Genomic DNA, 14,848 nt, shown 5'->3' with positions numbered 1-14,848 from the left:
CTCTCTCTCTCTCTCTCTCTCTCTCACATCTGGTTCAGGTCATGAGTCTGTGGGGACCCTAGACCTCTGCGGGTGGGAAGGTGATGTAATGAGGCTGAAGCCTGCCTTGGGGCGGGGGTGGGGGGGCAGCAAGAGAACCAAAAAAGCCTTGCTCTGCAGAATCAGCAGATCCCATACACTGCCTGGCCCCACTGTGCACCTGATTTGCCAGTTGTTAAAAGGGGCACAGAGACACCACACAGCTCTCACTCCCTCTCCCTCTCCCTCTCCCTCTCCCCCTCCTCCTTCTTCTCCCCCTCCCCCCTCTCTTTCTGTAGTATGTGTGATGTGTGTATGTGTGGAGTGTTGTGTGTGTGTGTGTGTGTGTGTAACCATGCTAGTGGCAGCCTGCATCATGGGGCTAGTCAAGGGGCCCTCCTTGGACAGATGGAGATGAAGGCTTGCCTGACCCTGGACAAGCAGTTTCACTTCTGGTGGGACCCATGAGGTTAGACAAATATCATTGTCCTGGTGTGTTTCTACTTCCTTATCTCACAGAAGGGGGACAACTCAACACTCTCAGTTTTAAGGACCACCACCCCTCCTAGGAGGGGTTCTGAGCTGCGAGGGAGGCTGCAGGCACTCAGCAATGTGTGGCTCCTGTGGCCGCCCCATCTCTCTCTCTATCTGGTCCTCTCCTGAGAAAGAGGAACCTGCGTTTGACTTCAGCAGAACCAGGCAAAAACGGGAACCGGATGAGCTAGGTCCCCCTGCGCAGGGTTTCTGAGGCCTCAATGGGATGTGGTTTGAACCTGCTTAAGACCCTGAAAGCCTTGTCCTCCTCCCCGGTGCCTAAGTAGCCTGCCTGACACCTCTGTGGAAGGGCCTCCTCAGAACAGGGCTCCCTGGCCTTGGCCCAGCTACTCAGACGCAGGTGAAGCAACATCAGCAAGGAGCACTGTGACTTGATGCGAACGCTGATGGTTGTCACCCTGGGATGGAGCCGAGATGGCTCACCGCCCACTTAGGAGTCAGGGCAGCTAGTGCTCACATTAGCAAACTCTATACATAGAGGTTGTTGGACAAGGAAGCAAAACTTCTGAGGGAGTGAGGGACTTTCCCAAGGTCAAGGTCACATAGGGGTCGTTGGCTGCTGAGGATACTGAGATTTGTGACCCATGGCCCACAGTCACATAGATACCACCTGTTACAGCAATTATTGTCACACCTCCCCCGCCCCCATACCCTACCTCCAACACACACACAACCCTAGCCGGGTGAGGGTGGGGCTGCAAAAGCATCCTTACAGTTTATATATTTCTTACTTAAAAGCACTTGAAGAGCAAATGCCAGTGACCTTTCTGGCTGTCCCTGCAATGAAGGTGGCCCCTAGGTCAATACTGCCCAATCTGGCAGCCGCTGACCACACGTAGCTAATAAGCACTTGGAATGTGGCTGCTGTGAACATGAAATACACAATGAATTTAAAAGCTTGACAAGAGCTATTAAATACTTGTTGTATGTGTGTGTGTGTGTGTGTGTGTGTGTGTGTGTGTGTGTGTGTATGTGTGTGCACCTGTGTGCCACGGTAACTATGTGAAGGCTAGAGGACAGCCTGTTGGTTCTTTCCTTTTACCACATAGGTACCAGGCTTGGAAACGAGCATCTTTACTCACTGGACCATCTCACGGGACCTTCAGGTATAACTTTTATATTGGTGATTAGCAGAATGATGATATTTAGAAATAAAAAATATATATAATTTATGAGTCGTGGTTGTGCACGCCTGGTTTCTCAGCAATGGGGAGGCCAAAGCATTGAGAGTTTGAGGCTAGCCTGGGCTACACAAGTGAGTTCCAGATGAGCTTGAGCTATGTAATTCAGCCTTGTCACACACACACACACACACACACACACAAAATTACGTGTGAAATTTCACTTGTTTCTACTACTATTTAAGTGGCACCGTGAACTGTGTCTGTGGCTTTTCATGTGGCTGCAGGTCATGTTAGAAAGCCCAGCAGCTAGGACTATGAGGTGCTGGAGAGGGAGAGAGGCAGGGAGACGGGGCAGGATGAGGATGCCAGGCAGGTGCTTTACACCTTGAAGATGTTTCCCGTAGATACTGCCCAGGCAGAGCTGGAAGTACTAGCCCACCAAACCACAGTCCCCTGCACTCAAGCATAAGTCAGCCAGGCCAGGCCAGGCCTGGGATTCGGAGCTAGTCAATTCTAAGTTCCTACCCTGATGACCCTGGGGCCGGTTGGTCAGCCTTAGGCTTCAGTTTCCCGTACACAGAGAACCGCTTAGGGGGTCCTTAAGAGAGTTTTTTTAAAAAATGGAAGCACGTAGCCAGGTGTGGTGGCGCACACCTTTAATCCCAGCACTCAGGAGGCAGAGGCAGGTGGATCTCTGTGAGTTCAAGGCCAGCCTGGCCTACAAAGTCAGTCCAGGACAGCCAAGGCTACACAGAGAAACCCTGTCTCAAAAAAACCAAAAATAAATAAATAAATAAATATTTTAAAAAATGGAAGCACATGGACTCAGCCCTGAGAGACTGTCAGTTCCATACTCATAGAGTCTACTAACTTCATAAAAAAAAATATTTGAAAAACCTGTCTGTACTGAGCTGCACAGATTGTTTTTCTAGCCATTGCTTTCCCAAATGATATACTGTGACAGTTAGTTGGGTATACATAAGTTACACGCAAACACAGTATTTTATGTGAGAGATTCGGGCCACACAGACGTCCTAGATCCCACCCCACTGTGACACCAAAGACTTGAGATGACAAGTGCAGGCCATGAAGGGACCAGAGGCCGGGATCGAGACCCTGCACAGGGCACCTGAAGCTTGGGGGAAGCTCAGAGGTCTGCTTTCGCTTCATTAGCCTCGCCTCACTCACCTGGTCCATGGGTGGAGGCAGCCTGGCTGATGATGGTTGGTCTGAGAGGACACAGCGGCCTCCGCAGGGCTTGGGCCCCGCGTCTTGTCTGCCAGGCTCTGCTCAATAGCCATCTGGAGCAGCTCCTCCTCGCTCAGGCTGCTGTACAGGCTGTACTCCTCTTGCCCAATGGCACGCTGGCTGCCCCGAGTGGTGATCTCGGTCGCCATCTTGGCCACTTCTTCTCCAGCTTCCAGAAGAGAGACTCAGCAGTCACAAGCACTCAGCAGGTGACAAGTCCCTGTGAGGAAGCCAAAAACCCCTCCCGGTCACTGAGTGTTCTACAAGGCAGCCATGTTTACTCACAGAGAAAGCTGTGCAACTGCACATTTTTAAACAGGTATGTGTGCACTTGCGTGTTAGTATGTAAACCTGAGTGTGGATGCGCACAGAGGCCAGAAGAAGCTGTCAGATCTCCTGCAGGTAGGACTGCAGGTCGGTGTACATCACTTGATATTCATGCGAGGAACCAAACTGGGCCCCTCCGCACGAATAGCAAGTGCTCCTAACCACTGAACCATCTCTCCACCTCACTCTTGTTTTTGTTTGTTTGTTTGTTTGTTTGTTTTGTTTTAATTCATTCATTTGGCCATGAGATCAGTCTAAACACCCAGCCATCTACAAACCATCCACTCACACATCTGTCCACCAGTCCACCTATCCTTCAAACCATCAACTGCTTGTGCATCTGTCAGTCCACCTACAGCTGTATTCACCCGTCCTCCCATCCATCCTCCTACTCCTCCACATGCCCAACCATCCAGCTACTGAACCCACCCATCCATCGCCCTACTCACCAAAGCGTACGTGCCCTCAACTACTACCCTCTCAACCCTTTCTTCCACAATTATTCCCCCTCCAACCGCCCATCCAACCATCCTTCATCTGTCCGTCATCCATCCATCCCTCTATCTACTCACTCCCTCGGCCACATGTCCCCCACCCTCCCACCCATTCCCTTTTAAACCTATCTATGCTGACATCTACCCACTCACCGTTTCCGTTCCCGGAAGCCTATCTACCAACACACGTATGCCTGCCTACGTTAGCTGAGATTATTATTTTTTGTGTGTGTGTGCAACTCTGGCTCTGGCTCAGGCACACTTCCGGGGACACAAAGATCTTGACATCCTGGATCCTGCCTCATGGGCCCACCCTGTGCTGTATGCATTCCTCCCATCCAGTCGCAGCTGTGTTCCACACTGGCACATCAAGACTGCTCTTCGCTGTGGGAGGGCTGAGAACGCTGCGGATGAGTCAGACGTCGGCTCATGCTCAGGATTGCACGGTCAGGTTAAAGCCAGCCATGACAACAGGGACTCCTCTAAAAGATACAGCTGCTCCAGAGAGAACGGGGCAGGCTGAGGGAAGCCCTTCAGCAAATGGAATCAAATCAGCCCAACCTGCCATATTTACCGACTTGCAGTAGTGTGACCGCCGGTCAGTGGTTCCCAGCCTTGGCTGTGCATTCAAGGTACATGCGGTCCTTCTAAAATCCCTCTCCCCGCCAAGTGCCAGCATTCTATTCGGGCAAATATGTGCCCTTTCCTCTAGAGGCAGAAATCCTTTCCTTTCCCTCGGATATTGGGCCAAAGCCCTTGCTCTGCCAAAGTGAAGCTGGTAGACACAACACACTGGGCACATGAGCAATCTCTTCTGTGATGCCCAGGGGAAAGAGAAATTTCTCACAAGACCTACTTCCTTGTAGCCTGAGCCCCAGAAAGGATGCATCAGGCTCCTGAGGGTAGACAGCACCCTGTAGGAGGGATCCCTGTCAAGTCAATGAGAGCCGCCCCCCCCCCGCCCCCCGCAGGCAATAGAAGATCAACACCCACTCCCACCCTGAGCTACCCTCAAGTGATTAGGAGTCTCCACGCCATAGCCTCCAGCCCCAGTCTGCACCTCATAGAGTCTATCCCACCTTCAGCATGGACCTTGGCTACCAGTGCTTAGTCTAAGGACCGCTTTGCTATGTGGCATTCTTGTGGCTCTGGCTAACTGGAACCCAGGAGACCAGCCCAACACTTCTCAGCGAGGACATCCAAATGGCCCACAGCCAGAACACCAAGGGGCATTCACTTCATTAATGCCGAGGGGTTCGGATTCAAATCTAAAGCAAACCAACTTCCCCTTACTCCACACGGCTCCAATGAAAGTGGTGGAAAATGTAAGTGTGTGTCTCGGGGGTGGGGGGGAGTCACCGCAGAGACTATGGGGCCACTGGGGGCTGTGATACGGATTAGAACAGCACTGAAAGGTGAGCTTCTCTTCCACTAGTCCTGGGGCTTCCTGTGGTGTTGAGGGCCACAGGGAGAGATCACACCATGGGTGTCCTATGAAGAAACATGGCAGAGTGGGCGTGGCTGAAAGGCAGCCATTTTTTTTTTCACCCAGCCTCTCCGGCCAAGGACCTGATTCAGGTATCAGGGGAAACGTGTTGTGTTCATCGTAGAGATGAATGTAGAGGTCGTGTCTCTCTTGCCCTCTACGAGGCTTGCCATCGGGATTGCTTGCAATGGACTTAGCAGCCTATAGCCGTCATAAAATAGCCTCACATTCCTGTCAAAAGACCAGGACCTAACCAAAGGTCAGGCATGCAAGAAATATTTAATAAGTGCAGGAGAATAAGCAATAGAATCGGAATAAGGTTTAAGTCCTTGGAAAGCCAGCCCGTTTCTGGACTGGGGGCCTCTTGCTACTTACTGTAGCCTTGCCCTGCCATCTGCTGGTCATGTGAGGGATTGCAGCTTATTCGCTAGAAGGCCTCGTCCTGTCTGTGAAGTATATGCTAACAGCTTGGCCTGTGGTTGTGTTTGCAGGAAGCACGATACTATGGAAAATGTGGAGATATCATCTGACACACAGCCAGGGTTTGGAAGAAAAATCTGAATATGACTAAAGCTCCCTATACATTCAGGGCCTGCCCTGGCTGGCAGTTTTTCTTACCTTCTTGCTGGTTTTCCCCCATTTAAGATGAGGGAGGACCAAAGTGAAAGGAGCCCCCAAGCCAGCCTTCGCTTTCTGAGGAAAGAGTGGCTGTCAGGGCCTAAGCAGCGAGCGTGTCACGGCAAGATCTGGGCAGAGCTGGGGACTCCGTGTCCACCCTCATCCATCCGTCCTGAAGCAGAGCTGGTGTCTGTCCCTGCAAGATTCCCCAGCCCCTCCACCCTCTAGCTGTTCTAGACTTTGGGGGACCACCTGCCTGTCCTCCCCTCTCCTCCCAGTCTCAGTTTCACTCTGTACAAGGGCACCGTCTACACAGGACAATGGGAGAGGGGGCTGCTGCGCTGTGCTCCTGAGCCAGGCCATGGCTCTGTGACAGGTGTACTGCCAACTGAAGAGAAGGCCCCCTTTCCCCGCAGTGTGCACACTCATGTTTGTTGCTGTTTGGACCACATCTCGAGCTCGTGGTAGAGCTGTTGTTTTCCTGTCTGTCAGTGGGGAGAAAATGAGACACATCCAAGGAGGAAGTGACAGAGAGGGAGGGACTAGAAGGCTGCATCTGACTTCGCAGCAAACTCCTGACTCAGGGAACTAAGGACGGCCTCCGGTTGCTTTTCTTTTTATTTTTTGCATTCTCTCTCTCTCTCTCTCTCTCTCTCTCTCTCTCTCTCTCTCTCTCTCTCACACACACACACACACACACACACACACACACATACACACACACGTGTACAGGTGAGGTGAAAGTGTCTGAGTGCATGCATGTATGTCTGAGGGTGGCATTGGGTGTCGATTTAATTTATTGAAACAGAGTCTCTCAATGGCCTCAGGGCTAGCTAGCTCGCCCTAGGGGTCCCTGGCTCTGCCTCCTTTGTGCTGAGATTACAGGCAGCGCCATGCCTGCCCGGTTTTCACATGGGTTCTGGGGATGCCAACTCCAGCTCTTGTGGTTGTGCAGCAAGCGCCTTACTCATTAAGTCACTTCCCCAGGATCTCGCCCGCTGTTTTATAAAGTTTTAGGAGAGGCTGGGGTCAAAAATAAAGACTTTTAATTTAAAAAAGATTATCTCTAGGGGGCTTGAGAGGTGGCTGGGCGGTTAAGAGCACTGGCTGCTCTCCCAGAGGTCTTGAGTTCAGTTCCCAGCAACCACATGGTGGCTCACAACCATCTACAATAAGATCTGGTGCCCTCTACTGGCCTGCAGGCATACATGCAGGCAGAACACTGTATATATAATATATAATTTTAAAAAGAAAGATTTTCTCTAAGTGTATATTATGTGTGTGCATATAATAAATTTATACTTACAAACATGTTTGTCATCTGAATCATATAATATAATCCTTCATGTAATAAATACTATATTATGTATGTCTATATGTACAGTCTGCTCTCTGAATCTGTGGATTCTGTATCTGTGAACTCAACTAAACGAAGCTCAAAAACATTCAGAAAAAAATAGTCACAGAATCGTCTACATGTCTACATGTAGACATTATTCTTGAACGTGTATAAACATTCCTGTCATTATTTCCTGAACAATACAGTGTAGCAACCACCTTTGTGGGGGGGCTTTGGGCAACCCAGTGATGGTTTCAGTGAGCACAAGAGGCTGTGTGCAGGTCTCAAGCCTCTTGCCCTTTGCTATCTACAGGTTCCATGAACCCATCCTGGCAGAGCCTATGAGCAACTATGTATCTAACACTCACACATACACAGCATCTATTTATTGTGAAGGTTTCAAGGTCTCCCAAATGTCCCAAGACCCTTAACCTCGGGTGAAAACAGGCTGATTTGGCTAAGGAGGAAGTAGCGAAGGCTGTTTCTTAGCCCCTCCCACTCCCAAGATGCAGTTTTATTCTTTGCAATGTTCCGTCAATCATCCTAACTCTTCACTCTCCAGCAGAGGCTCATGGGAGATGTGGAGGTCTGCTCTCCTTGCCTGGCCCTCCGGCTCTGAAAATTGAACAGTAACAACCACTCTTGTGCTTGTGGACCGACCCTGAACTGTGCTCAACCACTGTCCTGAGCAAAATCCTTTGCCCGTGGTGTCTGTGTCGGTTAGTTTTGTTAACTTGACACAAAATAGAGACACCTGGGAAGAGGAACTCTCGATTGAGGAGTTGCCTCCATCAGACTGGCATATGGACATTTAATTGGTGAAGGAAATTATAGCCCACTGTGGGCAGTGAGATCCCTGGGCAGGTGAGTCTGGGGTGTGTAAGGAAGCAAGCTGAGCAAGTCAGGGGCGAGCAAGTCAGGGGCAAGCAAGCCATTAAGTAGTGTTCCTTCATGGCTCTCGCTTCAGTTCCTGCCTTTGGGTTCCTGCCTTTGGGTTCCTGCGTTGAGCTCCTGCCTTGGCTCCCCTCAATATTGGACTGCAATGTGGAAGTGTAAGCCAAACACATCCTCCCCACCCCATCCCCAGCACAACACCTGAGTTGCATTCACTCAGTATCTTTATCACAGCAACAAGGAAACAAGCGAGAGCCACACCTGGGGAATACTACCTTCCCATTGTACAGATGGGGAGACTAAGGCCAGAATATAAGTGGCCAAGGGCACATCTACCTGCCCCCCTTTTTTCATCAGGAACCCCAGCCTTAAATACTGGGGGCAATAGCAAGGGCTCCTAAAAACGTCTCTTCGCCTCCCCTTTCTCATCGATGTTGCTGCCCTGGCTAAGGTGGGGCCCAGGTCAAAGCCCCAGGCTGGGCCTCTGACAAAGGCCCAGAGTGACCCTCTGACAAGTATATTAGCTGCCTTTCTGTTGCTGTGATGAAACACTGTGCCCCAAAGCAGCACATGAAAGAAAGAGTTTGTTTTAGCTTACAGCTTCAGAGGGTTATGTGGCCAGGAAGCACGGCCACCTGAGGCAGGAGTAGCACCAAAGAAAGAAAGAGCTCACATCTTCAACTCAAGAGCAAACCGGAAGCAAGGCTGTGGACTCTCAAAGCCCACCCCCAGAGAGATATACTTCCGCCAGCCAGTACAGCTGCAGCTCCCCATAGTCTCGCCCCACCCCAAATGGTGCCATGAGCCAGCAACCAAGTCTTCAAATTCCTAAGCCTGGCAGGGGGGCGGGTGGGACACGGAGGGGGTGCATTTCTCACTCAAGCCACCACAGCAAGGGACAGGCTAAAGGGCCTCTGGGGTCAGGGCCTTTTTGTAGACTTCCATCCTTCCTCCCAGTGTAGCAGCCATTTGATCATCTTCGTCAAAGGAGCTGACTTGCAAGAGATCCTCCAGACCCAGCCTCATAGAAGAGGCGGTGACCCTCAGCTGAGATATCAAGTCAATGTCCCTGTACCTTCCCCCAGGTGTATGCAACACAGCTCAGACTACATATGGTCTCCTGGTCTCAGGAGGTGCTAACGCTAGACCCATAATAACCTGTGGGTCCTGGCCCATTTGTAGTCAAATGATTCTTTCACAGGGGTCACCCAAAGACCATTGGGAAACTCAGATATTTATGGCTGATAATGGTAGCAAAACGAAGTAGCCATGAAAATAACTATGGTTGGGGGGGTGGTCACCCCAACATGAAGAACTGTATTAAAGCCACAGCACGTGGAAGGTTGAGAACCATGGTGCTGGAGCGCATAGACTGTGGAGGGTTAACAGCAGAAAGACTCCATCTCCACAGCTCTGGGGGAGTCCATGCTAGAGTGAGACTCTCTAATGCTGAGGCTGCTTCGGGGTCACCCACACTCCTGTAAGTGACCCGTCACCCATGCTCTGTAAATGACTCATTGGTTGGCCCAGCTGGACTACTGCTGTCAGAGGCCTATCTGGAGCAAGTGGACATGTGCTGGTGTCTCTCCAGGAAAAGGACATGGGGTGGGCCTCACAGCTTCTAAGCACAACAACAGCCTTAGCTGCTGGTCTCAGAGCCTCGATACTGGTCTCAGCCGAGCTTGTGACTTTGGTGTGTCAAGGCTCTGTGGATTCTCAGGCTCAGTCAGTGTTGGGGGAGGGAGGGGCGATTTGATCTGCTCAGGGGTAGAGCAGCCAACACCATCATACAGGACTCTACTCTCTTTGTATGGAGGGGAAACTGAGGCCCAGAGAGGTCTCAATGGGAGTTGGTCTTGTGAAAGCTAATTCTGCCCTCCCTCCACCACCGGGCTAGAGGATTATTGTACAGAAAGGGGAAACTGAGGCTTCATCAGCAGTGGAGCACCCTGACTTCTCTTTATTAGTCCAAATCTGAGTCTCTGTGTCTCTGTCTCTGTCTCTCTCTTCTCCCTGTCTCTGTCTCTCTGTCTCTCTCTCTGTCTCTCTCTCTCTCTCTCTCTCTCTCTCTCTCTCTCTCTCTCTCTCTCTCTCTCTCTCTCTCTCATTGTCTGAAATCCAAGAGACATCTTGGTAATTTATTTGGGGTCTGGGGTACATTGAGAAAGCTACTTCATAAAGACAGTGAGGAAGAGAGTAGGGCTGTGGAAAAAAGCAGAAAGAAAAATACTACTCTTCTGGGGTTTGCGGCTAATACTGTGCTCTAAGGAACCAGTCCCTCACAGAGCTAAAGGCCACCTAAAGCGTTGCCTGTGAGCAGGAGCTAAGCAACCTCCAGGGAGCCCAGTTTTTTCTTATGTCCCTAGCCCAGAGCTGTTGCCTCTCCAGGCCAGGGGGTCACCTTTGTCTCAGACACCAGGTGAAGGGCCCTCTCCTGGCCTTGTAGGCACCGGCCACTGTCCCAGGTTCTTTCCTCATATTATTGCATCCAGACATATCAGTATGGCTCAGGCCACAGGACTGGACACAGGATTCCAGGGCCCTGACCGAGTTTCTGCCTTGTCTCTAGAAATGCTAAGCTCTGCCATCTATCTGCCAGCAGCCTGAAGTGACGGTGATGAGTGGGTAAGGCTGGGCCACGCCTCCCCGGCTAGGCAGCCAGGGACTCTCCAGCTTAGAAGAAGGAGGCGGCCTCTGGACAGGCTGGAGGCATTCTGTGTCTCCTGCAGGAGGACGCTTAGATCTAGCCCATGGACAACACATGGTACCTAATGGTGCCATGAAGATACCGGGGAAATTCCTGCTGGGCTCACAAAGATGCCAACGGCCACAGTGACGGCCTGAGAGGTGTGGGAGCTATGGCTGCGAACATGAGTCCCCGAGGTCCAGAAGCTTAGGTTTGGCTCCTGATTGCAGCATCTTTATTACCGTCCAGCCTCAGACAAGATGCTTAAACTTCTCGTAACCTCTGTTTTCAAATCTTGAAAAAGAATCAAGACTCACCTCACACTCATGGTGGCCTTGAGAGAGGTCAGAGAAATCATTGACCTGTATTAAGTCTTTGGAGGATACTGGCTAACATGGACTGAGTTGCTCTTCATTATAAAATCGTTTCAGGCCACCATACAGAGGAGGAGACGACACTCCCAATTACTGCCTCAAGGCTCCCGACACTGGTGGCCACTACATACCAGGTGTTACCTACTTGAGCCAGAAGGGACCAAAATTATGAGATGGCTCCTTCTGGTGGGTGCATGTCTGTATTTTTGAACAAGAGTGGGGCTACCAGCCACTGGTGGCTAAGGTCAGGCTGTGACTCGGGGCTAGTCTGGCAGCCTGGCTGAGTTCCTTGCCTTACGAGAAAGACTCCTTGCAGTAGGGTTTTCCTGCTCCAAGCAAGGCTCTGTCATGTCCCTGCTGTCCCTCCGTGTCACCTTCCTGTTCATGTCAGTCCGATCTCCCTGGCATTGCACGATGTAGCCTGAAGTAAAACCCTATCTGTCTCCCCTCCGCTCACACACTTTTCAAGCTTGCTCCATCTCTACCTGGTCCTGGAGTAAGTGATTACTCCTTCCTCCAGCCCCCACCCCATGGGGTCTTTCCTTCAGCAGCCCTGTCTTTCCCAAGTCTCTTCTCCCATTGTCATCACCCAGAGACCCCTTGCTCCCCGTGATAATATTCCATCTGTCCTATTCAATACCACTGCCGCCTTAAATACGGCATGTGTGCGTATGCACGTATGTATACATGAGATATTTTTGCATCTCTACATCCCATTTTTAAAAAAAATCACATCTAGGTAGCATTTCTCACCCCACACCCTCCCCTAAACCTCCAGAAAGGGTATGCAGAATGCATGCCACCTGGGTTGTCACCAACCCCACATTACTATTCATGCCTAGCCCTCTTAGTGTAGCAGACACTGGATACTCTTGCAAGAAAGCATCTCCCATTTGCTCAGCCTGGAAGTATTATTTTAAAAGTCGCCAGTCTAACACAGACATTACCAGAGACCCTACGGACCAAACAATAGCATCGCTGCTCACTCTTTCCAGAATGGAAGCACATATCAGAATGACTCTCTAAGCCAGACTCCTCCAGAAAAATAGCTCCTGCGCATGCAAGAGGGCTGGTTCCCGGCCACCAGACCCAACATCTCCAGGATGTACAGAGCTGGAGAGGAGCAGGGAGACAGTGGCATGGGCACAGTTTGGCTACAAGTCTCCGTGAGTCCTGAAGCTGCAGGTTCCAGCCCGCCCAGCAATTCTTTTCAAAGTCTCTGTGACCCGAGTCGAAAGCATGCATTACCTGGGAGGCTCTGCGGCAGGGGCACGGGGTCTGAGCAACAAAGAGATGTTTCTTGACTGCCTGAACTCAGAACATGCTCCCTGAGTTTGTCTCCTGTGCTGGCCCTGAGCTTCCAGCTGTTGTGCCAGGCAGCTTTGAAGCGCTCTCCTTTGAAGCACGGAGTTTATTTTGGGCCCACCGCATGACCACGGATGTCAAGCCAAACTATAAGATGTTATGACTCTCAGATTTCCCTTCTGAAGACTGCACTGAGGAAGCTGTGAGCCCGCCTTCCACTCCTCCGGGGGGCACGGGAGACAGGCTCCCGCTTCAGAGAGCATCTCGGGCTTCGGCCCTCACGTGATGTCATCATTTGTGATCCTTGACATGGAGGCCATATATGGGTATGTTTCTAGAGCTACCCAGGCGGGAGCTAGAGAGGAGGAAAATGCAGAAAGACAAGTCGGGGAGGGAGCGTAAAGAGACACAGAATTGGGGAAGAGACTAAAAAGCAGGGGAGAGAGAAGAGCCCAGAAGGGGAGGCAGGAAGAGGGACTGAAGGAGGGAGGGTGCACGAGGGTTCTGCGTAAGACCCTCGAGATAATCAGTGCCGGGCATGCAGCAGGTGGCCAAAGCTAGCATTTGGAGACACCAGCTGTCTAGAATTGCATACTTTGGGGTGGAGCCAAGGAACACAGGGCAGGGCACAAACCCATAGGCCAATGACCACACAGCATCAGGCAACCCCTGGCCAGGGGCAGCCACAGAAGGGACCTAGCACCCCTAGGTCTGGGAAAGGATATCTCCATTTCTGGAAGAGAGGACCTAAGAGTCTGCTCCCTCTTTCCCTTTGGATTCCCGGAGTCCTTGGCCATGCACCTAGCAATAGGAGGCAGGAGAAGGGGGTCTGGAGACCTCCAAAGCTAGGCAGAGGGATGGCTTGTAGTTGCCGTGTTGTGAGAATGGGGAAATAGTAGGGCCCCGAGGGTTCAGGAGCCCCACAAAAAGACCATCAAGGCTGGTGAATCTGGACCGGGGACGGTGGGGGTGCGGGGGGCATACACAAACTACTGTACCAACCAAGGATAATGCATGCAGTAAACCTAGAACCCCTATTCAGATCTAACCAATGGACAGCGTATTCTCCATAGTTGTGTGGAGAGTGGAGTGCTGCCCCCTATTTGACCACTTCCCCTTGGTGGGGAGACCTGGTGGCACACAGAGGAAGGGGAAGCAGGCTATCCAGATGAGACCTGATAGGCTGTGATCATATGGTGGGGGAGGAGGACCCCTTCTGTCACAGGCCTAGGGGAGGGAAATAGGATGAAAGAGGGAGGGAGGAGGAAATGGGAAGATACAATTGAGATGTATCTCAACAACAATCAAGATCTAATCTGAATAAATTATTTAAATAAAAAATTTGAAAATGCAAAAAACATATATTAATTTTTTTATTTACTTAAAAAAATTCAGCTTCAAGCTTGGAATGTTTTTGTTGTTTGCTTACTTGTTTTCGATGATTTCATATGTATGTATAATGTGTTGGGCCATCAAGATGGCTCAGCAGGTAAAGGTGCTGGCTACAAAAGCTTGTCTCAAGAAAGGCAAACAAAAAGAAGGATTCAACTCCATTCTCTTTTCCTGTTCTTGGTAAGATGTGACCCTCAATCATGTCACATTCTGTGACAGATCAGAAGCAACCTGGTCTTAAAGAGAGCTGTAATCTCTCCAACTGGAAGGTCTCGTGGGATGCTGTGTCCAGATCCCTTGTTTCCCATTTGAGACCCAGAGAGGTGCTGTGACTCCTCTGAGCTCACTCAGCAGCAAAGAAGAGGGTAAAATCCACAGTCTAAAGATTGTGGCCTGGTGGCTGAAGAGATGGCTCAGCGGTTAAGAGCACTGTCTGCTCTTTCAGAGGTCCTGAGTTCAATTCCCAGCAACCACGTGGTGGCTCACAACCATCTATAACGAGATCTGGTGCTCTTTTCTGATGTACATGTGCAGATGTACATGCAAGCAGAACACTGTATATGTAATAAATAAATATTTTTTTAAAAAGATTGTGGCCCATGCCAGCGTCCTACAGTAGAGACACTCTTGTGACATAGGCAGGGACCTAGGCTTTGACTACCCGACTCAATATGGTATTAAGACAGGGAGACTGGTCCAACAGGAAGAAGTATGCTCCAGCGGAGCCTGGCTACTGCATCTCTGATCCCCCAACCCAGGGCTCTGGAGTTCAAACTGAGTTGTACCCGCAAGTGTTGCCAATGTTTCCTGTCACTCCAAGCCCTGTCCAGCATGTGGGCTTTCCTGTCTCTGAGTATTAGCCAGTTCTGTGGGTGTTAATGGTGTTGGGTAGCCATTTTAAACTGCAAGTCCCTGCTGACTAATCTTACTGAGCATCTGATGGCCTGGACTAGTGATTTCTGGGCCACTCCATGGTCCCCAGCATGAA

General features: G+C 50.7%; 1 protein-coding gene across 4 annotated transcripts in view; it reads right to left on the bottom strand.

The window, feature by feature from the left end:
* ASB2 (ankyrin repeat and SOCS box containing 2) overlaps positions 1-12,723 on the bottom strand; it is a 38,930-nt gene extending 26,207 nt beyond the window's left edge. Inside the window, exons 1-2 of one of the 4 annotated variants that reach the window (XM_084793699.1) lie at positions 12,412-12,723; positions 2,886-3,165 (exon numbers count right to left, since the gene is read on the bottom strand). In XM_084793699.1, coding sequence (XP_084649825.1) covers positions 2,886-3,094 — 209 coding nt within the window. In that variant the 5' untranslated portion in view covers positions 3,095-3,165; positions 12,412-12,723. Of the gene's footprint in view, positions 1-2,885; positions 3,166-3,721; positions 3,842-3,919; positions 4,648-12,411 lie in introns of those variants that run through there. The other 3 variants (XM_084793696.1, XM_084793697.1, XM_084793698.1) reach the window with 3 other exon arrangements.
* Positions 12,724-14,848: the final 2,125 nt, after the last annotated feature.

The sequence above is a fragment of the Acomys minous genome (genome assembly GCF_964271855.1).
Source record: "Acomys minous genome assembly, chromosome: 8".
NCBI classification, from domain to species: Eukaryota; Metazoa; Chordata; class Mammalia; order Rodentia; family Muridae; genus Acomys; species Acomys minous.
This window is presented reverse-complemented; position numbering and strand designations above follow the sequence as displayed.